At 44.9% G+C, this 25,466-nt stretch overlaps 1 protein-coding gene across 1 annotated transcript in view; it reads right to left on the reverse strand.

The window, feature by feature from the left end:
- Positions 1 to 2,392: 2,392 nt before the first annotated feature.
- Positions 2,393 to 25,466, reverse strand: part of ATP8B3 (ATPase phospholipid transporting 8B3) — a 159,366-nt gene continuing 136,292 nt past the window's right edge. Inside the window, exons 23-27 of the mRNA XM_075328462.1 lie at positions 18,487 to 18,570; positions 15,853 to 16,092; positions 9,471 to 9,609; positions 5,556 to 5,686; positions 2,393 to 2,766 (exon numbers count right to left, since the gene is read on the reverse strand). Of these exons, the coding sequence (XP_075184577.1) occupies positions 2,563 to 2,766; positions 5,556 to 5,686; positions 9,471 to 9,609; positions 15,853 to 16,092; positions 18,487 to 18,570 (798 nt within the window). The 3' untranslated portion in view covers positions 2,393 to 2,562. The remainder of the gene's footprint in view (positions 2,767 to 5,555; positions 5,687 to 9,470; positions 9,610 to 15,852; positions 16,093 to 18,486; positions 18,571 to 25,466) is intronic.

Below are 25,466 nucleotides of genomic sequence, written 5' to 3' on the forward strand. Positions count from 1 at the left end.
CCGCGGTCACAACAGATCTGAAGAAGCGAGGGCGCATGCGCCGCCCTCTCATGCACCATAATACTGTGGGCTTCAGAATCAAAAACACGGCGCCGGAGATAAGCGTTATGCGCAGGCGCTAAATCCGACGCTGTGTAACTGAAGATTAGAAATTTACATACGGCCAGAGGGAGAAAGAAACAGTGGGTGGGGGGCGGGGATACACGTGCATAACCCACCCGGACATTATCAGCAGTGAGGTGCACACGTCAATCAAAAAGTGCATGAATTTTCAAACTTTATAAAGTCGAATTTCACAGCCTAAACACCCGAGCTGCCCACTAATGGTATGTACACAATGTGCCTGATAGTGCCAGTACTGCACTGGCTGCACCTTATATAGGAAAATCCTGATATTTGGTTCCCTTTAATATTTGTAGCATAATTTACTCTTCAGATATTCTCCCCAATGTGTGCATGGAAGTTCTAAAAATGTTATGCACGATGGTGGTACTGTAAAAAGAAATGGCTTTCCCATCCTAATGAACTGTTTTCATACCTTGTGGGAACGTAATTTAAAGGGACTGTGTCAACAGGTTTTTGCTACCTCATCTGAGAGGAACATAATGTAAGCAAAGAAACTCTGAATCCAATTACGCATAACTTAGATTACTAGCTGCAGCCAGTCTGACACAATCAGAGCTTTTAAATTTAGCAAAGCAGCAGAGCTGAGTGAGCTGTCCCACTTACACCAAACTCTGAATATATATTGTACATTGACCATAAGGTCTCAATCAGAGTAGGGGTGTGCCGGACTGCTGTGCATGTGACAATGTAGTACAACAATGATGATCACTAGGTGATAAAGCCTTTAGTTTAGCTAAACAACAGCACACAGCCTTATAAGATGGGCACAGTTGTTTTTTGTTTTTTAACCCCTGCAGCATGTTTTCCTCAGATTACATAGCAAAAACCTGCTGACAGATTCCCTTAACCCCTTAACGACTGCAGTCTGAACTGGTACGTCCTAAACCATCAATGTGTAATCACCTATGGCTGTTGTGGGCAGCCGGCGGTGATTCCTGCACATGTCAGCTGATTTGAACAGCTGACATGTGTGCATCGCAGGCAAGGGTGGATCCGCAATCCACTTGCGCCTGATAACCCTTTAAATTGCGCCGTCAAAATGTGCGATTTAAATCCCCCTCACGGTAAATGTACACTTACCCGGCTCCCTCAGAAGTCACGTCACGTGAGAACGTGGAGCCGATGGTTGCCGTGGTATCACGGGGTCATGTGATGACTCCTATAGCTCACATAACTCACTAGCTGTTTCAGCTGGCAGAGTGCTGCCAGTTACAAGAGACGAGCATTTCTGGTGATCTCAGCTGTGTAGCTGTGATCAACAGAAATGAATGAGCGATCAGACTGCTGATCCCTATAGTCCCCTAGGGGACTAGTAAAATAAAAAAAAAAAAAAGTTTTAAAAAATTAAAAAAAAAAAAAACCTAAAAGTTCAAATCACCCCACCCATTCACCCCATTGAAAATTAAAGGGTTAAAAAAATAAAAAATATGCACACATTTGGTATCGCCACGTTCAGAAATGCCTGATCTATCAAAATATGAAATCAATTAATCTTATCGGTAAATGGCATAAAGGGAAAAAAAATTCCAAACGCCAACATTACGTTTTTGGGTCACTACAAATTTTGCGCAAAATGCAATAACAGGCAATTAGAACATAGCATCTGCAGAAAAATGGTACCATTAAAAATGTCAGCTCGAGACACAAGAAATAAGCCATCACTGAGCCATAGATTCCGAAAGATGAGAACGCTACAGGTCGCAAAAAATGGCGCAAAAAGTGTGCCACTTTTTTTTGGACAAAATTTAGAATTTGTTTTAACCGTTTTAGATAAAAGTAAACCTACACATTTTTGGTGTCTACGAACTCGCACCAACCTGAGGCATCACACAAGACACATAAGTTTTACCATATAGTGAACACTGTCTATGAAATATCCGAAAAACAATCATGCAATTGCACTTTTTTTGCAATTTTTCTGCACTTGGCATCTTTTTGCTGTTTTCCAGCACAGTATATGGTAACACTTAGGGTTTCATTTAAAAGTACAACTCGTTCAGCAAAAAACAAGCCCTTATATGTCAAGATTGACAGAAAAATAAAAACATTACGGCTCTCGGAAGAAGGGGAGCAAGAAAAACAAACAAATGGAAAATGGACCGGGGTGAAGGGGTCAAAAAGATCAATGGAGTTTGGGCTACTGTTATATCATGAAGTCCACAGGCACAGGATAGTCAGAGCACTATGACAATATTATAATATACATTACATGAGCATGATGAAAATCGACATTGTAAATACATAAGGAAAAAAATAATAATGGATGATAAAATATTTTATGCACTTATGCCCCACTATTGGAAGAAAAACAAATAAATACACACATTGAACAAGACAAGGCTAAATACTCAAAGCACAATAAATCAGTCTCCCAAAAGCAATATATAAAAAGCATATAAACAATGAAAGTGTCTTTTTATATGAATTATGCTTTGGTCACTCTTTGGTGGCTTCTCCGGGGAGCTCTGGAGCATTTGCGTTAGATCTGCGTAGACTTGTTCCCCTTGTAATAAGATCACCGTATCCTTCCTTGTGTGAAAAAGCATAGCTGGATCTGCGTTTTAAACTTCCTCTTTTGAAATGTGTTGTCATTGTAACGGTATTCACCACATTTTGCCTTTTTGCCCCGAAGTAATTTCGCTGTAAGTAAAGAAGCATATTTACAAAGTGTGTTAGGGGATGTCGCATTCTACTATATTGACAAAGAAGAAAATGTTTGACTAGTCAACAGTTACGATATTAGCAAAAATTGTACAAATCTATATTAGTTGAAAAGGGTTCTCCAGAACTTTATATTTTGCGGGTCATCCTTAGGATAGGTCATCAATATCAGATTGGTGGGGGTGTGATACCCAGGACCCTCGCCAATAATCTGTTCTTGGTGCCGGCAGCAGCTGGAGATGATCAATTGCCGAGCGAAATGGGCTGGCTACCACTAGGTGGCTCTGGGACTCACGTATGCAACTACTCCTGGGTACAATAATTGAGAAGCCCACTAGAGGTCGCAAACACAGAGTAGAGATAGTCAGACTGAAAGGGTCAATGCCAGGATGTCACGACTGTACCAGGGAGGAAACAAGCCAAAGTCAAGAAACAGAGCTAAAGTCGGATGCTGGGAGAACAAGTGAACACAGAGAGCAGGTGGAGGACACAGAGCAGGACTGGAATCCAGAGGACACGGAGGTACAGCAGGACAGACGGAGGACAGAATAGGCAGCAGGGACAGAGGTCGGGCAGGACAAGAGGAATGGAGGTCAGGCAGGGTAGGAGGGTCAGAGGTCAGAACAAACGGTACCAGGTAGCAGGACATGAAATAGAGTCCTTCTCACATGAGAAGAGCACGTAGCCATGCTGGAAATATCACTGGTGGCATCCCGGAGGCAGCAGCACCAAGATATGGCGGCGTGACCCCCGGAACGAGGCCAGAATAGACAGGCCGCTCCCGGAGACAGGTTACATACACCGGCTTAGGAACGGCAGAGCCGTGCATGACTCATGACAGAAACTACACAGCTCCGTCAAATGTATAGTGGCCGCAGGGATACTGCAGATCCACTCCTAAGGATGTGCCAACAATAAAAAGTACTCGACCACCCCTTTAATTATATGTGATACTATGCTGTTGAGTTTCTGTATATAATAGTGTCATGTGTGATTGTGTCTGTGATTATATGAAAAATCCATCCAAAGTCCAAATGGAAATGTAAAAAATGTAACTTCAAATTCATCCAACAACCCGAGACTTCGAAACGTTTCAGCATGTTCTCCACGATGGACTTACATTTTGGATCTTTGTTGTTACCTAGAGATTTCTTTACAGCGTCTTTAAAAGAATCCCAATCCCTTTTCTCAACAGCTTTCATTTTTGTTTCGAACACGTCATCCTTCATGTGTTTCTGAATAACCAGACACACAAAAATGCCTTTCTTCAGTTTTGCTTCGGACAGTCCCTGACACTTGGTACACAGGTACTAAAAATTCTCTCCTTGTTTTGGTAGAGCTTTCACTACTTCATCAGTCCAAGCTTAATGTGGAGTGGTGGCAGTAGAACTTTAGTGGGATCAAGTAAACTGTCCATAACTATGTTCTTGAGTTCAGGTTACAAAAATGTTCTCGTTGGCTCCAGTGATGAGTCCTATTCTGGCTGTCCCGTTCACACAAAAAGCATGGAAACTTTGTGTGTCCTCCTCTCTGCCCAAGGAGCAAAGAAAGGACATTCAGGTCACCACATATTGACCACCCTTGATCCTCGTAGTTAAAAGGAAACTGTCACCACGTTTTTTGGCTATAAGCTGAGGCCACCACCACCGGGCTCTTATATGCAGCATTTTAAGAGCCCAGGCCGGGGGTATAACATAAAAAACACTTTATAATACTTACCTAACGGTCGCGCGGTAGGGCCTTATGGGCGTCTCCGTTGTCCGGTGCCGGCGCCGCCTCTTTTGGCCATCTTTGTTCTCCTTCTGTAGCCGTGGTTCATGACGGGTCCGATGTCATACACACTCGCCGGCATTCAGGTCCTGAGCAGGGCAGATCAAAGTATTGTAGTGCACCTGAGCAGGATCGGCGAGTGTGTATGACGTAGCTGCGTCATGCACCCAGGCTTCAGAAGAGGACAAAGATGGCCAAAAGAGGAGGCGCCGGCACCGGACAATGGAGACGCCCATAAGACCCACCGCGCGACCGTTAGGTAAGTATTATAAAGTGTTTTTTATGTTATACCCCCGGCCTGGGCTCTTATATACAGCATGTTAGAATGCTGTATATAAGAGCCTGGTGGTGGTGGCCGCAGCTTATAGGCCAAAAAAGTGGTGACAGGTTCCCTTTAAGTTTCTTTAGAATAAAGTCTAAATTCTCATATCTTTCCTTCAAGTGCCCCAAATACTCTAAAGGCACTGAAGTATACTTGTTGCCATTGTGCAATAGCGGCTTTCCGGCTTCTTTTGTTGGGTGAATAAATAACCGCCACTCGCTCACATTGGACACAATGCTAAATTTGCTGAATCTTTCAACTGTTATGTGCCACCGCCATACATCCGCCAGGGGCTGGTATACTGTACATTTCTATCATAATTTATGCCATTTTGTGAAGTAATATAATGATTTTTTTTTACATTTTGCCATTTCCTGCCCCACCGTACTCCACTCACTTGTCACAGTTGGCCAGCAATCTGGTCTAAAAGTGCCAAATTCACAAAATATTGAGCTTGGCAAAAATGTTGCAACATGTCAAGCAGTTCTATACCAGAAATCTGCTAAAAACTGCTTTATCAATCCAGTGCAGTGCTTTTAATTGTGTGTTCAAGTCAGGAAAGTTCTAATAAAGCAGAAAATAATAATAAAATAATAATAATAATATTATTATTATTATTATTATTATTATTAATCCTGGGTTTTGTGATTTGTGTAAAAATGTTTATAATACTTACATGGTGGACATTGTTCCGGTCAACCATACTGGTGAAAAAACTAACAAGAAGTGAAGGAAGAACGCTCATTCCTACGGCCAGTATAATTATCAGCCAACTGAATCCATGGCGTAATGTATTCATAGTCGCATCTGTAATAAATACGCAAGATTTTTACTTACAAATATGAAAGATTGTAGATAAAAATTATACCTTAAAATAAATTTTGAAGTTAGGCATTTGAGAATTACGAATTTGATCGATTGCTAGAATGAAGCAAATGATCTCTAGTTGTAATTACATTTTTTCAGCTCTTTTGAAAGCGGTAAAGTTGGCATGCAAGGCTAAGTGCACAACACTTTGTAGAGGCCACTGTCCAGTATAAGACAGACAGTGGCCACAGCCTACATAGCGGCCTAGTCATTCATCTAACATAGGGACTGATTGAAAAAAACATATAATGTAAGGTTAACCTTTTTTGTGGCCACCATCTGAATAGGAAAGGCAAGTCTGTCTTCCTATATAGTTAAAGGGAGTCTGTCAGGTGGAATATGCACCCAGAACCACGAACCACGAGCAGTTCTGGGTATATATTGCTAATCCCTGCCTAACTGTCCCTGTATACACTAGCATAGATAAAGAGATCTATAGAAAAAGTATTTCTAAAGATCCTTTATGATATGCTAATGAGCGTAGGGACTAGTCGCAAGGGTGTTAGTTCCTGTCCTCATTCCATCTTCTTAGCATGCCCACAGGGGCATGTTAACATGCTATTTGATGCCCATTGCCTAGAATCATCAACGGTGACATGCGTACCTGTGTCCGTTGTCACCACTGCAGAACGCCGGGCTTAGTGTCAGTGCGCATTAGAATTCCCAGCACTTCTCATGCTCACTATGAAGCCGGGTGTATGCGTCCCAGCTTCAGAGAGGTCTAGTCGGCATGAGTGGAAGTTCAAGAACTAACAGAGTTAAATAGATGGGTAGAGTGCTCAAAAAGGGACTAACATGTAATCTCAACCCTATTTTAAAATGTGCAATTTTTATTAATATTCATTAAAATGTACCCACAAACAGACACACAAACATATAAATGAGAATGGATCACGTTATCCTTGTAAATAACCAAGGAGTTTTATATACACACTCACTTTAGGAAAGGGAAACTAATATAGCCCTATAAGGGTAGTGTATTCCTACCTAACAACGGAGGGTATGACACCATAAGTTACCGGGCGCCCCCGTTCCACGTCGGCTCTCCCTCTCCCTGACCCTGATATAGGGATGGGATGGAAAGCCCTATAGTGGTGCTTGCACAGTACAATATATATGAGTTCCCAAATGGTAATACTCCTCCCTGTATTGTTTCCCTTAGATCAAGAAGGTATCAATTTACTGATCTATAACCAGGAATTCCTATTCATGATACTAGCACTGTACAAGACGTATAGACTTCTATTCCTAATAAATTATCTTTATGCAAGGTAGTGATCCATAAGAGTTATTTACAACCACATATGTTACAGGGTGGTATACCCCAAATGTATATTACAGTCACCTAGAGTCATATCACAAGGGGCTCAGATAATCTCCCCATTATACCCCAGGAGCTGAAAGAAAAATGGGATAAAGACACCCCTGCAAATTACTGCAAAATAGAAAAGGTTGCTCCAATCATATTCTATATAATATAGTATAACAGGGAGAAAAGATGAATTACTTCCCTGAGAAGCAGGAATCCAGGCCTGCCAGGCCTCAACGCGTTTCTCCTCTCCCTTCAGAGGTTCATCAGGAGGCTAAGGGGAGACGGCAGCGGGTCCTGTTTAATAACAATCCATGGCTGTAAGCTGTGTGCATGACCAAGACTTTTGGTCATGCACACTGACCCTAAGTCTGGCATTCTAAAGCAGTGACAACGGACACAGGTACGCATGTCACCGGTGATGACACTGGGCAACAGACATTGAATAGCATGTTAGCCCTCCCCTGTGGGCCTGCTAACATGCTAAGAGGGCGGAATGAGCACAAGAACTAACACCCTTGTGGCTAGTCCCTGTGCTATGAATCGGCACACAGCAGGTCGATGAATAAAGACCTGACGCCGCCATGACAGTCGGCGAAGTTAAAATCTCTGTGTGACACTTGTTGAAGAAGAGTATATTCTTTGTCCCTTCCTGATATCAAAGCCAAGTGTGCTAGAATCAAGAAGAACCTGGATAGGGCCTTCATCCAGAAATCAACATCACCTGCTAGAGAGATTAAATCTTTATTACACCATGCATAGATTTGTGACATTTTAATCACAGTGAAGGATCCCGTTACCCTCATATCTGAACTTTGACCAGATCAAAAGCAAGCATTTTACAAAATTATACCTTCATGGAGCCAACTATTCAATATCATGCCATTTGGCCTCTGCAATGTGAAACTGCTTTTCAGTACTTTGTAAATGTGACTTACAATGATGCCCTAGTTTCCAGTATACTCTTATATAGCTGGACGACATCTTGACTTTCTCTAAAGATCCAGACTCTCATCACTGGCATGTTAGATGTGTTTTACATAGACTGTTGCAAAGTTTGAGAAATTCTATTTGAACGCCAAGATTTGCCAGGTTATTGCAGATGGATTCTGACAAGGTTTCATCAATACTGGATCGGCCATATTCCTTCGCCTTTAAATCTCTTCAAATATTCATCAAGTTCATCAAGAACTATTCCCAAATATTCTGTGGCTTTGCTAACAATCACTGGCAGTTCATCAAGAACTGTTCCCAAATAGTTTTCTCCTTTTTACGGTCCTTACCTGAAAGAGTGGAAATTATTGGAACTGAGTAGACTCTGCAGGTGAGGTCACTGAGTTTAATGCCATCACCTGAGGCCAGGTTACCTGAGATCAAAGGGGGAGGACCATGGGAGCCTCCAGCTGTGACCGCAAATAACCTGAGTGAAGTCACCGCTCATCACTGTGGCTCAGTCTCTGCCTGAAGCTCACAGTGGGCAGTCATAGTCTATGCTGGGGTAGTAATATATACAAGGCACTCCCGAATTCAGTGAAATATGATGATTTCTTATTTCATACTCAGTATAGTCAAGTCAGACGTTGCAGCCCAAACATGATCTTCATCAGTAACTAGCACCTGAGATGAATAGAGATCGATTATAGTTTCACTGATTTCATTGGCAGTATTTGGAATGCTAGCAGATATATGACTGTGATCTGCAGCCTCTTATTTCTGCCGTGGGCAGTTGCAGTAATGCTCTTAAGAAAGTTTCTGTGGTTTGCAGCCATGCCGACTATAGCTTTCGCTAAAGCGGTCTGTGTGCTGTTGTGTTACTGTTGCTGGTGATTTATTGTGTGCTGCTTGGTGTGCTGTATAAATCCTCATCTGGTTATTTCCTACCTGCACTTTATTTCCTCCTTATCACATATTGTCTGATATCTTTGTGTGTGCTAGCTGTGTGATAGTTTTTGGTTTCCTCGTTTATTGTTATCAGTGAGTTCAACTACTCCTGTCTCGGTCCTCCCCTGCGGTAGGGGAGAGTGGGTACCAGATCAGGGCGGGCCAGGAGCAGGGCAAGGAAGGCGGCCCAGATATCTCCACCATTGCAAGTATCTCTGGGATTAGGGACAGCAGGGTCCTCTAGCCTGAGGGCTAGTCTAGAAGCCCCGGTCACCTGTTATCCCCTCACACCCATGACATAAATACAGTTACATGATAGTTTAATGAACACAAAGGCAGGGATGTTAGGTTGCATACAAAACATGACTTTACATATTCCATTTCAAAAGATCAACTACTAAAACCAAAACAAAAGTTTTAACTTTGACTAGAGTAAAAAAAATAAACAAACTTGTTTCATCATAATCTAAGACACTATGAAATACGTTATATTAAAATGAATTACAAGGAAGTACAATAATAGATGTTACTTACCTGGAAACTGAAACATGATTGGACTTAATTTGAAGAGCCGACTTGATTGAGTAATAAAAGTCAATAGAAAATAAAGTACTGGGCTTAGTATAAATGCAAGAACTGACGCCACTGTCCAGAAAGATATTTCAAAAGTGATCTGAAGATTTTAAGAAAATTAATATAATTTTTAAATGGATTTTGTAGTTTTAATAAACTTGTATTTATTAGATTACAAGTGTAGACACCATAAAAAATTTAATATACTGTCATTACAAATTCATTTTTTAAATTAAAAATTGCGCTTAAGTTATGGACACCCGGGACCGATTCCTTTTTTTTATGCCAGTCTTAATGATTGGTATGCAGGAATAAAACGCACATAATTCATTAAGAAATACACACCACTTAATGAATTAAGTGCATCTTATCAGTGGCGTACGTCTCTGTAAGCCTCGCCATCTCCAGAAATGTTATTCGTCGGTGACAGCCAGAGGAGATGGAGGACACAATTTAAATGCCTCACTGTTTTGATGGATCTATCAGCCATGATGGTAGGGCACTGCAAGTGGCAGCCAAGATGGTAATAGCTGTGATGTCTGTCACTAGGTGGCGCTAGACTTCACTTGCATGCAGTGAATGGAGAGGTAGTCAGACAAACCGAGATCAGAAACAGAGAGGACATGGCAGGACACTGGGAGCAGACAGTGACAAGGTCAAGATACAAGCCGAGGGTCTGGATTCCAGGAGAGTACATACAGGATACAGAGAGCAGGCGGGGACGTGGTCAGGAGGGGGTCCGAGGTCAGAAGCCAGGAGGTAACGAAAAAAAAAAGGAGACAGAGAGAGAAGAGGCACAACAGTCCAGAATCAAGAGCCAAGATCAAATCACTGAACACTACAGAGCCAAGAGCACTAGTGTATAAACAGGAAGTACAACTGGCGACATTCCGGGCGAGCATGCTCACTAATGATGCAGAGCAATCACCAGGAATGAGAAACATCTACGTAGGCACCTCCCAGGACTAGCCAGTGCTGAGAGATAACCCGTCTATAGGTGCTCAAGACAAACAGCAGAGCATCCAAACCTGCAAAAGGCTCGGCGCGATGGAACACCAAATACCGGCTCCGCAGGGGAGCATGGTAGAACATAACAGCACAAAATGCTCCGCACAACAGAACCGTGACAGTAGCACTATGCCTCAGGATAAATCTAGAGGAGAGGAGAGGATCAGGAGAAGAGGACAAGAGGCTCAGTGCCTGGTCATTGTAATCATCACCATCCCCGTCTATTGTACCCTTCCTTCTCTTCCTGTATTTTGTCCTCTGTTAGCCATGTGTAAGGGGTAGTCAGACCCCTGGTAGTGAAGGAGCGGTTTTTCCCCCCTGAAAACGCCACAGTAGTATGGTGGCAAATTGTAAATGTTGATGGTAAAATGTTACCTGTCATAAACTGTTTCCCCACTAGGTGCCAGTGTAGAGCAGTGGTTCCCCTGGTAACAGTGGCAGGGAAGGAAGGGGCAGGGCAGCCTAGGTGGGGAAGGAAGGGTTCTGAATGCAGAGTCGAGTGTGCAGTTAGATGTGAGAGGCGAGCAAGCTCGGTCTGAGGTGACGGGGCAGAGTGTGGGAGTGAGACGAGGCAGTCAGCCTGAGTGAGTACTCTTGGCTAGAAAGCAGAGGAAACCCATGAGAAACGGTGGAAGAGTTGGGACTAGTCCGGAGCCGGTGGTGTGTACTAGAGTGGAGTGCAGCTATCAGGGGGATAACAAGTGGCCCCTGCAGGCGAAGGTTAGTGCCCTGACAAAGAAGTGGAGAGGTGAGAACTTATCCAGAGCCGGTAGTGTGTGCTGGATCTGCCCTACAGTAAATCCGGGTTAGAGCGCAGCTACTAGGGGGTTAACGTATGTCCCCTGCAGGCAAAGGAAAGTGCCCGTAGAGAAAAAGGAAACCGTTTTTGTAGAAAAGAACGCTGTCATGAATGGACCCCATGCATCCACACTCTGCCCCAACAACACACCTGTTTTGCAAGTAACGGCCGGGCCGGGGTTCAGCCTGCAGCCCACAAGGCGAGGGGACCCGACTACACCCCCTGAGGCGCCCCCTGCCCCCGTTACAAACTGGCGTAGTCGGCAGGATGAAGCCCGCAAAAGAGAAACCCCGAGCAGAGACCAAGTGGTGCCTGATGTACTGAACAGGCCACAAGATGGCGGCAAGATGGCGGCCGTCCTCATGGATTCAGTGAAGGCGCGAAAAGTGGGCGCCAAACGAAAATCGCTGGGCTGGCCTGTAAGGAAGAAGCCCGGAGTGCACCGCCCAAAGAGGGGAGGTGCTTGCCCCGAGATACTGCAGAGGTCTAGAGACGTGGGCGGCGCCGCAAGAAAGAAGAGGCGTCGCAAACGCTGTGCCGATCTGGTGGGTGAGGCCGGGGGCGGAGTATGGGCAGAACCGGGAAAAGAAGAACCGCCTCCACCTTCCCCGGCGCGATTGCAACCCCGGCAGTGGAAGAAGAAGCAAACTCCAATACCTGGATCAAGCAGAATGGAGAACAGAGCGTGGCGCGCTCAGCATAAGCAAGCGCTCGCTGAAGCCTAGGGCTGAAGAGTACCCCGACGGTCGCGCCAAAAGCGGCCGCCGAACCTACGGCTGGAGACAAGCCAAGAGAAGCATCGGCATTACTGGTGATACATCAGAGTATGGTGTCGCACCCGGTAGTTGTTGTTGGCAGCCCACTGCGGTCCCGTCCAGCTACCCCATCACCCCCGCAGGAGGCTGAAGGGCCTGAACCGGAGAAGGAAGTACCGGAGCCACCGGGTTATGAGCCGTTTCGTAGGCTACCCCGCTTACCTGGACAGTCCCTCTCCGACCATGTGAGGGCCCAGCGGGCCGAATGGCTGCGTGCATACCACCCAGCGTGAAGAGGTGGTCATCCGGAAGAGACGTCTGTTTGTTGTTGGGAGCCGGTGCTGTTAGGAGCCAGCGAATGTTACAGCTCAAGCAACGTTAAAAGTACTGAACCCGGGAGGAGCTTAATACAGAACTGTGCGTGGACTCCTTCCGTGACTGTTAAGAAGGAATCTTGTTGTCCTGTTGTTTTCTGCCCACCCAAAGACCGGGAGCGCTTGGAAATAGCCTCCGGGCAGAAGGTCAGCTAAGACCGGGAGCGCCTGAGGAGGGCCTCCGGGCAGATGTGCGACTAAGACCGGGAGCTTCCCTGGAGGGACTCCGGGCACCAAACTTGTGTGCCAGTCTGTGTGTTTTAAGTATTGTGTTTTCCTACATGTGTTGTTTTGCAGGTACGAACCTCGCCAGGAGGCTGAGGTTAAAGAGGGGAGGAATGTAAGGGGTAGTCGGACCCCTGGTAGTGAAGGAGCGGTTTTTCCCCCCTGAAAACGCCACAGTAGTATGGTGGCAAATTGTAAATGTTGATGGTAAAATGTTACCTGTCATAAACTGTTTCCCCACTAGGTTCCAGTGTAGAGCAGTGGTTCCCCTGGTAACAGTGGCAGGGAAGGAAGGGGCAGGGCAGCCTAGGTGGGGAAGGAAGGGTTCTGAATGCAGAGTCGAGTGTGCAGTTAGATGTGAGAGGCGAGCAAGCTCGGTCTGAGGTGACGGGGCAGAGTGTGGGAGTGAGACGAGGCAGTCAGCCTGAGTGAGTACTCTTGGCTAGAAAGCAGAGGAAACCCATGAGAAACGGTGGAAGAGTTGGGACTAGTCCGGAGCCGGTGGTGTGTACTAGAGTGGAGTGCAGCTATCAGGGGGATAACAAGTGGCCCCTTCAGGCGAAGGTTAGTGCCCTGACAAAGAAGTGGAGAGGTGAGAACTTATCCAGAGCCGGTAGTGTGTGCTGGATCTGCCCTACAGTAAATCCGGGTTAGAGCGCAGCTACTAGGGGGTTAACGTATGTCCCCTGCAGGCAAAGGAAAGTGCCCGTAGAGAAAAAGGAAACCGTTTTTGTAGAAAAGAACGCTGTCATGAATGGGCCCCATGCATCCACACTCTGCCCCAACAACACACCTGTTTTGCAAGTAACGGCCGGGCCGGGTTTCAGCCTGCGGCCCACAAGGCGAGGGGACCCGACTACACCCCCTGAGGCGCCCCCTGCCCCCGTTACAAACGTTTACCCAGGAAACATGCAGCATCTATTCATTTGGAAACTCCATTCTGAAATGTCTATGTTCACTTCAATCACTAATGTAGGATAGGCCATCGACGTAAAAGTAGTGGAGAACCGCTTCAAAGAGGAATGGTCAGCAGGAGATTCGACACCTATCTAAAGGTATTAGTGTAAAGACTATTTTAATGCTCATTATATTCATATTTTTTTTAGTAGAATTTCATTGGGGCAATAGTGAGAAGTCTATTTTAGATGTTTTATTCTCAGTTGTATCGGGGCGGGCATTTCATTCACTGTCCAATGGATGACAGGTCCCTCTTCATTCAGCGACCTGTCTTCCCTGCAAAGTCACCATCATTGTTCATGTTTGTTTCATCAGAAGGTACGGCACCTACGAAGGGAGCTCATGATGACGCTGTGAGATCAATGCACTGTCTCCTGCAACGTCATTAGCGGTAGGAGCTCACTGAGCAAGCATTTTCATTGCCCGGGTTTGTTGTAATGGCAGCACCTGTGCAGAGAGCGCCTAATCATGAAACAGGGACCAGAACACTGATCTCACAGCGTCTCTCATTTTGCGGTCCGTACAGCACTTCAGGTACTACTTGGTCGTTCTCTCGTTCTCACAGTCTCTGGTCGGGGTCTCTCGCATGCGAGCCCGATCCTGCCGACTACGCCAGTTTCTAACGGGGGCAGAGGGTGCCTCAGGGGGTGTAGTCGTGGTCTCCTGCCCCAAGGGCAACAGGCTGACCCCCGGCCCGACCGTCACTAGTAAAGCGGGAGTGTTGTTGGGGAGAGTGTGGATGGCAGGGACACATTCATGTCAGCATATTGGCTTTCAGCAGCATCTCTCTCTTTCAGCTCTCCGGCTCCTTTTTCACTCACAGAAAAGAGGCGGTTGCAGGCAGCTGATAAACCAAACAACAATTTATTGTAAAAGGCTTCCATTCTTTGTTTGCACTCACTTTTCAGCAGCAGGTTTACTTCAGTACCACAATTCTACGTTGCAGGTTCTTTTTACAGACGGTTCCCCTTTTTCCTCCGGACACTTTCCTTCACCTGCAGGGGCCAAGTGTTATCCCCCTGATAGCTGCACTCCAACCCGGGTTTAGTCAAGCCCTATCTCAGGGGTTTTTCAGACTATGGGGCGGCTCCAGTACACCCTACCGCCTCCGGACAAGTCCTGACTTTTCCACCTTTCCTCAAAGGTTTATTCTGTTTTCTCGCTACGGGCATTCCTGTCTCCCGAATGTCCCTTCTACAGGCATTCCTGCTGACCTCCACTTCTTTGCCAAAGTATCCACTCCCACACTCTGCCCTGTCACCTCACACTGAGCTGCGGCCCTGCATTCAGAGCCCATCCCCCAACTAGGCTACACTACTCCTCCTTCCCTGCCACTGTTACCAGGGGATCCACCTACTCTGTACTGGCACCTAGTGGGGAAAACCGTTTATCACCTAACACAACAGGTCACATTTTATTATTACGGTCGACATTCGCCACCACACCATGTGGCGTCTTCGGGGGGGGGATTCTCTTTTACTGCTCGGGGGTCCGACTACCCCCTTACAACAGCATGTTAGAATGTTGTATATAAGAGCCCGGTGGTGGTGGCTGCAGCTTATAGGCCGAAAAAGTGGTGACAGGTTCCCTTTAAACATGGCTATATTCACATGTTGCTTATTTTCTGTAGATTTATTTACAAACGTTCTGCAACTGTCACTTATCTGAAACAACCCCATTTAGATGAATAGAATTGATCTTCATTTACATAATTAGTTTGCAGCAAAATCTGCAATGTATGAATTCATCCTAAAAGACTTAGGCTATGTGCGCACTAGGCCGTTTTACCCGCGGATTTACCCGCGGATTTGCTGCGGAAATTTCTTGAGAAATGTCTGCAATCTTTGTGCAGACATTTCCCAGCAAATCCTATGAGAAAAAAAAATAGCTGTGCGCACACTGCGGATTTTTCTCAAGAAATTTCCTTGAGAAGATTTTCTTGAGAAAATTTCTTGAGAAAATGAGCATGTCAATTCTTTTCCGCAGGTACCTGCAAAATCCGCAGGGAACGACCTGCGGGAAAATCGCAGCAAATTCGCGGCTAGTCCGCGGCAAATCCGCATGCGGATTTACTGCGGATTTGGTGCTGATTTTTTCCGGAGGTCCGGAAATCTTACACTCCCAGAAGTTTCTCAAGAAATTTTCTTGAGAAACTTCACATTTCTAGTGCGCACAAAGCCTTTCAGTATGACCGTTAAAACACACTTATGATTGTATCATCTTACCTCCAGAGTGACTGCCAGAAAGACGGAAGTTGCTGTTATAACTGCAAATGAATGATAGTCACAGGTGCTACCAGGGCTTGCAGTGTCCCGGCAGGCACCATAGGTTACAAAGAATGATATTAAAGAAGTTAATATCCCTTTAAATAATGACCAAGCAAATATCTTGAATGTGAAAAGAGAACCCAACTGGCCAACTTCATATAATTCGGGAAGTTGCAGACTCATCTTAGCATTGACATCCTTAAAAGAAATAATGAAAAAAAGTTAGATATTTGAAGTACTACTACTAATATAAGAAACACATACTGTATATTTCTATCATGAAAGTGGAAGCAGCAATAGTGATTTCCTCATCTCAAACCCTTTATTGAAACAAAAGCCAATGCCAGTGGTTGTATACCCTCCAGAAATGTCAGTGCCCTTATAACTTACCATGTGGCCTTGAGCATTAATTACAATGGACAACGATGTCTCCAGTGGAGTTGTTCACTGCGGAGGCATGGGGCATCCCACTTTTCTGGAAGGTCGGCCCTCAGGTCATTGAAGTTCTGGGATACAGAGTTATGATCCTCTACACGGAGGCTCAACTAATCCCATAGGTTTTCTATGGGATTCAGTTCTGGAGAAAGTGCAGCTGCTCCATTTGAGGTCCCCCAGTCTCCAGCAGCCGTTTCCTAATGATATGACCTTGATGAGCTGGAGCATTGTCGTCTATGAAGATGAAATTAGGCTGTTTTTGCTCATGCAGAGGCACAATGACTGGATTAATTATGTTATTCCAGTAGTTGGGTTGTCACTGTACCATTCACACAGTGTAGGGCCGTTCTGTATTGACTAGACACACCGGCCCACACTGTAACTGTCACGGATGTGTCTGAACTTTCAGGTACTACTACTGGGACCAGGTGCAGAACGGCCTGGCGATCGTCCAGACATTAATGGACACTGTCCCTTTTAAGGGCTGGATTTAGGTTTTTTTTATGTTCCTTGCCAGGTTGGAGGAGCCTTTCCTCCAGCTGGCAATTAAGGGCCTTTATAAGGTTGGGCCTCTCACTTCTCCAGTGCGGGTTATACGCGTCACTTGGAGAAGTTGCTTGCTCTGGTTTGCGTGTTGCTTCAGACTTCTGTAGCTGTGTTTTCTGAAGAATCCCTCTCAAAAGATAAGTTGTTGTTTTTTCCTTTTTCCCCTTTTGCTGTTTATTTATGTGTTTGTTTTTCCCCCTGTGGATTGGTGGGTGGTTGGCTTTAGTCCTAGGGTCTGACTAGGAGACAGGCACGTTGGGGGGCCACACCTCCTAGTCCTAACCCTTATAGGTACCTGTGGTTTGAGAGTAAGCGCAGGGCCCCCCAGTGTCAGGGAGAGCGCAGGAGCCCCTCTTTATGTTACAGACTTCCTTATTCCCCGGAGTGCACTTGCTGGGTGTCTCTCCCTACACCCAGAGTGACAGTAACACTACCACCAAAGCCTCATCTGGTGACAACAGTGGCTGATGCATAGTGCTCTCTCTGATGTCTCCGTTGGTGGCCCTCATTCCTGTTCAGCGTGAATTGACTTTCTCCAGTGAGCAACACTGAAGCCTACGTCCAGCAAAATGATGACATGTGCCTGATGGTGCTGTCAGGTACCCTTACAGGTCATCTGACCTGCAGACCATGCTGATGTAATCGGCTTCTAAATTGTCTGACATGACACTTGGGGCCTCTCACCTCCCTTAAATGTGCCTGGAGTTGTGTGGTATTCATCAACCGGTTCCGAAGGGCATTGCTCACAATGAAGCGGTCATCAGTGTGGGTTGTGGCCAAAGGAGGTCCACTTCTCTGCCTGGCGAGGTACTGCTGATCAATTGTAAAATTTTGTCTTGGTCTCATGATATTAAAATGTGAACAAGATGATAAAGAGGACTGTTTAAATATTTCTAATAATTCTAATTGAACTTAACTGGCTCCATTGGAGTCACTAATCCTGTTATCCTGCAGCTTTGAACTGAATTCCAGATTAATAGAATGCTCATGCATTAAGCTCAATGAGTTCACCTGAGGTCACAGCTGGAGTTTTCATGGTATTCCAGCTGTAACCTCAGGTGAACTCCTCACTGAACTCCTCACTGAACTCAATGCCAGATTACCGGATTAGGCTAGGTGCATACAATGAGTATTTGGTTCACAAAGGGTGGACTGGGGAAGCAGTGAATATTCATTAAGTTTAATGAAGGGACCCGGAAGCAGCATGACAACCATGCGGAAAGTCTGTAAGTATAATTGTCCTGCTTTAATCCTCAATTTACTTCCTTTTTTTTATCCGGGTGAATGATCCTGAAGAGTAACCCAGACTTCCGTGAGAAGTCCATGGTCGGGGTCTGTGCATGGATACTAGGTGTCCAGTATGAACCCCAAATTTTACAGTTTGGGTTTGCCATCACTAATAGCATGTCGCAGACACAGAGAGAATAGAACTGTTACATGGCTGGCTCCATGTGGGCGGAGAGCCGAACTGCTAAATCATTTGCATTCTACGAGTAGATCATTGGATTTTTTTGCACATACAAATAATGTAAAAAAAAATTGCACTAATGTAGTTAAAAGATGAGATTTTAACAAATACCTACAGTAAAAAATATATATTTTTTCTCTTACTTGTTCGAGTAGTCCCATGGTCAGGGCTACAAAAGCAGTGAAGAATACTGAATAAAATGCTATAAACCAGCTGTCAAAAACTGTCTGTGGGATGAGCAGAAAATACAAATGGTTAATAATCAATTTAAAAAGCATGCACAGTCATAATACTGTTATGCTCTACTTTTATATTTTGAAGAAGCTGTCCCTGTGTGAATGTACTTGGGCCATACATGCAATGATCACCAATGTGGCCAGTAATTGGCTGTAGCGGTAATGTGGATGCACATTACCTCATTATTAGTGATGAGTGAGCACTACCAGGCTCGGGTGCTTGGTACTCGTAAAGAGCAGTTGGACGCTCAGATTGGTGCGACTTGAGTACCAAAGTTCAATGAAAGTCAATGGGGCACTCAAACATTTTTCCAGAAGATTTCCCAGAAAAATGCTGGAGTCACCATTGACTTCCATTATACTTGAATAATCGAATCGGGCCTGTCCAAGCATCCAACTGCTCGTTACGAGTAACGAGCATGGTAGAGCCCGCTCATGACTAGTTACGAGTACCGAGCACTCAAGCATGGTAGAGCCCGCTCATCACTAGTTACGAGTACCGAGTACCCGAGCATGGTAGTGCCCGCTCATCACTAATTACAGGTACTGAGCACCCGAGCATGGTAGTGCTCGCTCATCACTAGTTACGAGTACCCGAGCATGGTAGTGCCCGCTCATCACTAGTTACAGGTACTAAGCACCCGAGCATGGTAGTGCTCGCTCATCACTAGTTACGAGTACCGAGCACCCGAGCATGGTAGTGCCCGCTCATCACTAGTTACCATTACTGAGCACCCGAGCATGGTAGTGCTCGCTCATCACTAGTTACAAGTACCAAGCCCCCGACCATGGTTATGCCCACTCATCACTAGTTACGAGTACTGAGCACCTGAGCATGGTAGTGCCCGCTCATCACTAGTTACCATTACTTGAGCACCCGAGCATGGTAGTGCCCACTCATCACTAGTTACGAGTACCGAGCACCCAAGCATGGTAGTGCCCGCTCATCACTAGTTACCATTACTTGAGCACCCGAGCATGGTAGTGCTCGCTCATCACTAGTATCGAGTACCGAGCATGGTTTGCTCGCTCATCGCTAGTTACCATTACTAAGCACCCGAGCATTGTCGTGCCCGCTCATCACTAGTTACCATTACTGAGCACCTGAGCATGGTAGTGCTCACTCATCACTAGTTACGAGTACCGAGCACCTGAGCATGGTAGTGCTCACTCATCACTAGGTACAAGTACCAAGCCCCCGACCATGGTTGTGCCCACTCTTCACTAGTTATGAGAACCGAGCACTCAAGCATGGTAGTGCCCGGTCATCACTAGTTACCATTACTTGAGCACCCAAGCATGGTAGTGCTCGCTCCTCACTAGTTACGAGTACCGAGCACCCGAATATGGTAGTGGGGAATTGGGTTGAGGTGCATCCATAATGCATGATCCTGAGTCATTCAGATAAGGACCAGGTTATCTATTCTTGGGTAGCCAATCTAATCCAGCACCAGTGTTTTACCAAGTAGGGAAGGGTTTATACGGCAGATGGGGTAAGACCGTTCCTTTTCTCTTCTTGTTACTGCTTGATGGCGGTTATTTTGTTGTAGTGTTATATACAGTATTTACATCACCTATTATAAGGCCATTTTTGTATAACACCAGTTGATCTGATCTATTGGATCTTGGTAAAGGAATATTGGCTTATAATTTCTCATTGTTGTTGTCCTGTCTATTTTAATACAGGTCATACCTTGACCTTTTTATCTTTGGAAATATTAAAGGCTATGTTTTAGGCGTTTTTTATTATTCACTTTGCTATTTTGCTCATTCTATCAGTGAATTGATAACCAGTAGCTAATTTTCATTACTTCCTAAAGGACATGGCTGGCTTCTTAGCGACAGGCTTCGATACCAGCACGTGGGCTACAGAGGCGAAGGAAGTTTTCTCAGAAAGAGAGTTTACACAGAAAAAATACACACCCTCACTTAACGGTGCTTTCAGGGATCTAACCAAAACTTACAAAAATAGGATCACTTCCTGGTGGGAGATACAGTCACTCGAGTGTTACCTTAAAGATAAAATCGTACCCCGGAATATTCGGATCTCTCTAACTCCCTACTATAGATATAAAAATCTGGAGTTAATTTCTGTGTGGCAGAAGGAGATCACAAACTGTTCCTTGAAATTAATGACCCTCCTGTGGGAAGAGGAGAAGAAAAATCTGGCCAAACTTGACGGCCTCCTCAAGGAACAGATTGAGATCACAAAAATTTTTTCTAGTGAGGTGGAATTTGGGACAAAGGAGACAGCCTTGCAGGGTATTATTGAGAAACATCAGTATCATTTGAAGGAAAAAAAACATAAGTTTTACATCAGAGACGTACAGGAATTTAGAGATAACAAGGCATATAGTTTTCCTGTGATTAGATATAACAAACCAAGTGATACGGAGGGTACCTCCACCGATACGGAGTTTTCTGACACAGAAGGAAGGGGGAACCAGCGGAGAACTAAACAAAGAGGGAGAGGTAGGAACTCAGATAGAGGTGGCTATAACAAGGGACCTTTTTTTAGAGTCCAGCCACTTCCTGAGAAGCAAACAAAATTCAACAGGATACAATCCACAGGGTGTTCAACCCAAATAATTAACCTCTCAGACAGGTCCCTCTCTGATCTAGAAATGACTGTACTTAGCAAGGGTCTCTCCTTTGTCCCTACTTCTGATTTCAATCACTTTGATGCAGTTAAGGATCTTAACCTCTTTACACGCAAACTTAAATGGAAGAAACATTTTGCCACTGAGAATAGGAAGATATGCAGGGAGATGGGTATTGCAGATGATCTTTTGGAGGATGTTAGACTCCTTTTTTCTCTGGGTGATATTAATCCAAATTCTGAGGGTAGGGGTCCTTTCACTGACCTCAAACAAAAGAGCGGTAAGATGCCTCCTACTAACAATGAAGTGACTTCTATTGACATTTTTTGCAATTTGGTTACACGGGATCTTGGTATGATTACTGAAAAGCACCCCAAAAAATGTAATCTTACTAAGGGTGAGATGGACTGTCTTAGGAATTTGGAGAGGGACACTGGTATTGTGGTGAAGGAATCGGATAAGGGCGGTAACATCGTCCTCATGAATGTCCCTGACTATAAAAAAATGTGTATGGATATCCTGGGGGACAAATCAAGTTATGAGAAACTTGACAGGAATCCCACGTCTGATTACTTGTTGACTTTGAGAGGGTTGTTGTTGGATGCACGTGACAAGGGTTTGATCAATAGGACTGAATTTGATTTTCTTTTTCCTCCCTTTCCAGTGACCCCCACTTTCTACTGTTTGCCCAAAGTGCACAAGGGCCTGTCTCCCTTACGAGGCAGGCCTATAGTGTCGGGTATTGGAAGTATCTCGCAGAATATAGGTGTCTATGCCGATCGATTATTAAGACCCTTTGTTACATCGTTGGGCTCTTATCTTAAAGATACTACTGATTTGCTAACGAAACTGGAGGGGGTTACTGTTGATGAGGATGTCATTTTTGTAAGCATTGATGTTGAATCCCTCTACTCCTCGATTAGACACAACTTGGGCCTGCAGCCGGTGGGCTTCTTCTTGAAGAGTAGGGGGAGACAATTTGAGGATCATAATATCTTCCTTTTGAGTCTCGTCGAGTTTTGTCTGAAGAACAATATATTTTTGTTCAATGGACAGATCTACCACCAGCTGAGGGGGACCGCGATGGGGAGTCCAGTGGCCCCGTCGTATGCAAATCTCCTCCTCGGCTGGTGGGAGGAGACCTGCGTCTTTGGTGACGATTCCCCAGTTCCCCAGGACAAGATCGTCCTATGGTGTCGCTACATAGATGACGTTTTTGTCCTGTGGAGGGGTACAGAGGACGAGATCCTAAGAACAGTCGCTGCGCTGAATGATAACCCTTTTGGCCTTTTTTTCACCTGTGAATTTAACAAATGGAAGTTGCCTTTTCTGGATGTCCTTGTGGAGAGGGATTCGGTGGGTAACATTCACACCAGTACCTATAGAAAACCGACTGCTACTAATTCACTCCTACGATGGGAGAGCAGTCATCCGGACAGCCTGAAAAAGGGAATCCCCAAGGGTCAATTCCTCAGATTGAAATGTAACTGCTCTGATGAGCAGGGTTTTCGTGAGCAGGCTCATGATCTGAACCTCAGGTTACATCATAGAGGATATCCGGATCGCGTTATCAATAAGGCCTTCTTGGAGACCCAACAGAGGGCTAGGAATGATCTTTTACATGGACCAGGGAGGCCAACACCTGATGAGGACTTTATTCGTTTTATCACCACCTTTAATAATGGATCAGGGGAGGTGAGACGGATTCTTGAGAGGCATTGGTCTATCCTCAAAATGGATGATGACATCGGTAAATTCCTCCCCGACACTCCCTCAGTGACTTACAGGAAGGCCCGTTCTATAAAAGAGAGACTTGTCCACAGCCACTTTTCTAGTCACAACAAGACATGGCTGACCAGCCCTGTGAAGGGCTGCTATAAATGTAGTGGCTGCATTGCATGTGGATCCCTTAACCCAGGTAAATTCTTTTTCTCCCATGTCATGGGGAAACGCTATGAAATTCGATCCTTTATCAACTGTAGGACAAAAGGCATCATCTATAAGGCCACCTGTACCTGTCACAAAGAGTATATAGGCAAGACTAAAAGGGAGTTTAGGAGGAGAATAGGGGAGCACATCCGGGATATCCGCTTGGGCAACGATACCCCCGTGGCGCGTAATATCATGAAACACCATGCGGGGGACCCTAAATCAATTAGTTTCCAGGGTATTGATGTGGTAGCTCCTCCCCCTAGAGGAGGCGATTGGGACAAAAAAATTCTTAAACAGGAAACCAAATGGATCTTTTGGCTGAGGACAGTCAAACCATTGGGCCTTAATGATACTCTGTCCTTTGCACCCTTTTTGGTAGATTAGGATAGGGTATTGTCAGAAGGGCCATTTGTCGTCCGAGTGGGGGCACCACCCACCGCTCTATCCTAGGGTGCCGACCTCCACAAATAGGTAGGACCAGTTTCAGTTATAGGGTCATTCTAGCTTTTATTTAGGTTGGTGGAGGTATTTCCTTATCTTTATTTATTCTAGCCTTAGCAAGTCCTCAATCTTTTCCATTTTCTCTTGTTAAATCTCCCCAGCCCCCCCCCCCCCCCCTCCCTCTCCTTCCCGTTCTTGCCTCTCCTGATCCTGGTTATTTTTACACCATCTACTTTGATATTTTCTGTGTTACTTTTGCTCTCTCTCCTGGCATGGACTTTCTCCTTGTGGTCTGTTGTGACCCTCTCTGTTTTCTTAAAGATTTTCTGCTAATTTCTAAGCTTGCCTGTCCTATCTGGGTTTCTTGTGACATTTGTTGCAGGATTGTTGTGGCCTATTTTTTGCGTTTATGGGCCTTTATATCAATGGCTTTTTATTACCGCTTTATTTGCGGCACGACCCGCGGCCATTTTGTTGTAGTCACTCGCCTGTATCTGTTATGGCTGTCATGTTTTGAGACTACGCCTTCTGTGACGTGCACATCACGGTCGCGATCATGTGACCCGGAAGTGAGCTCACCTCTGCTTGCGGATGTGACGTCACACGCCACCCTGAGCGACCGGCACATTTAAACTAAACACGGCTGTGTGGTAAGACAGATGCGCTTTGCCCAGGATTCTCCTGCTATTGATGGAAGTAAGTCTACCCGCTAGATGGTTTAATCGGCCGCTTATACTCCGGTATGGACTTTTTCTGATATAGTATTTATATGTATATTTTCACAGTGATTGTGCCATTCTGTGTGGGTCATTTCTTGACCGGGATACATGAGATCTTCTCTCCCCTGATGATATGAGAAACGCGTTGTGAGACTAATGCACACCGCTGGATGCCTGTTTGGAACCTATGGTGATCCTGAGTCATTCAGATAAGGACCAGGTTATCTATTCTTGGGTAGCCAATCTAATCCAGCACCAGTGTTTTACCAAGTAGGGAAAGGTTTATACGGCAGATGGGGTAAGACCGTTCCTTTTCTCTTCTTGTTACTGCTTGATGGCGGTTATTTTGTTGTAGTGTTATATACAGTATTTACATCAACTATTATAAGGCCATTTTTGTATAACACCAGTTGATCTGATCTATTGGATCTTGGTAAAGGAATATTGGCTTATAATTTCTCATTGTTGTTGTCCTGTCTATTTTAATACAGGTCATACCTTGACCCTTTTATCTTTGGAAATATTAAAGGCTATGTTTTAGGCGTTTTTTATTATTCACTTTGCTATTTTGCTCATTCTATCAGTGAATTGATACCCAGTAGCTAATTTTCATGATCCAGTCTGCCCTAAAGAGCAAGTTTTTCCCTCCTGATCTGAAGTGTGGATCAACAGGATCAATATTTAGAACAAGAATTTTAAAATTTTTTAAAAGTATTTGTTATTTTCTTCTAAAAAAAACAACAAAGTGGGTTCCACTGTGATTTACTCCTTAAGTAGGCCATTCCACAGACCATATATACTGTAGCTGTACTGTAACTGTACTGAAATCACTTATTGTATTTAAGCTGCAGAAATTCTTTTGTCACCCCTTTGCTTGGTTTGTTTCTAATGATAGAACTGTCATCCCACACTGAAATGAGCATGTGGTTTACCATGCTCGCCAGGACAACTGAATGCCACCCGGTTAGTTCACTTTATTCACCAAGCTTCAATGATTGGTCACCATAGCCAGCATTGTCATTGACATCATATATATCACAGACTCTCAGCTCACAGACCCCTGTCTGTGCCTGAGATAACTTAATGTTCTCCACCACATTCACCTGCTCTTACTCCTCCTCAATCACCTCTTTACCCCCTTATCCACAGCCTGCTGCAAACAACATTGACGTTGAGAGGTCCCAACAGCTCTAGC

The sequence above is a fragment of the Anomaloglossus baeobatrachus genome, chromosome 11 (genome assembly GCF_048569485.1).
Source record: "Anomaloglossus baeobatrachus isolate aAnoBae1 chromosome 11, aAnoBae1.hap1, whole genome shotgun sequence".
NCBI lineage: Eukaryota > Metazoa > Chordata > Amphibia > Anura > Aromobatidae > Anomaloglossus > Anomaloglossus baeobatrachus.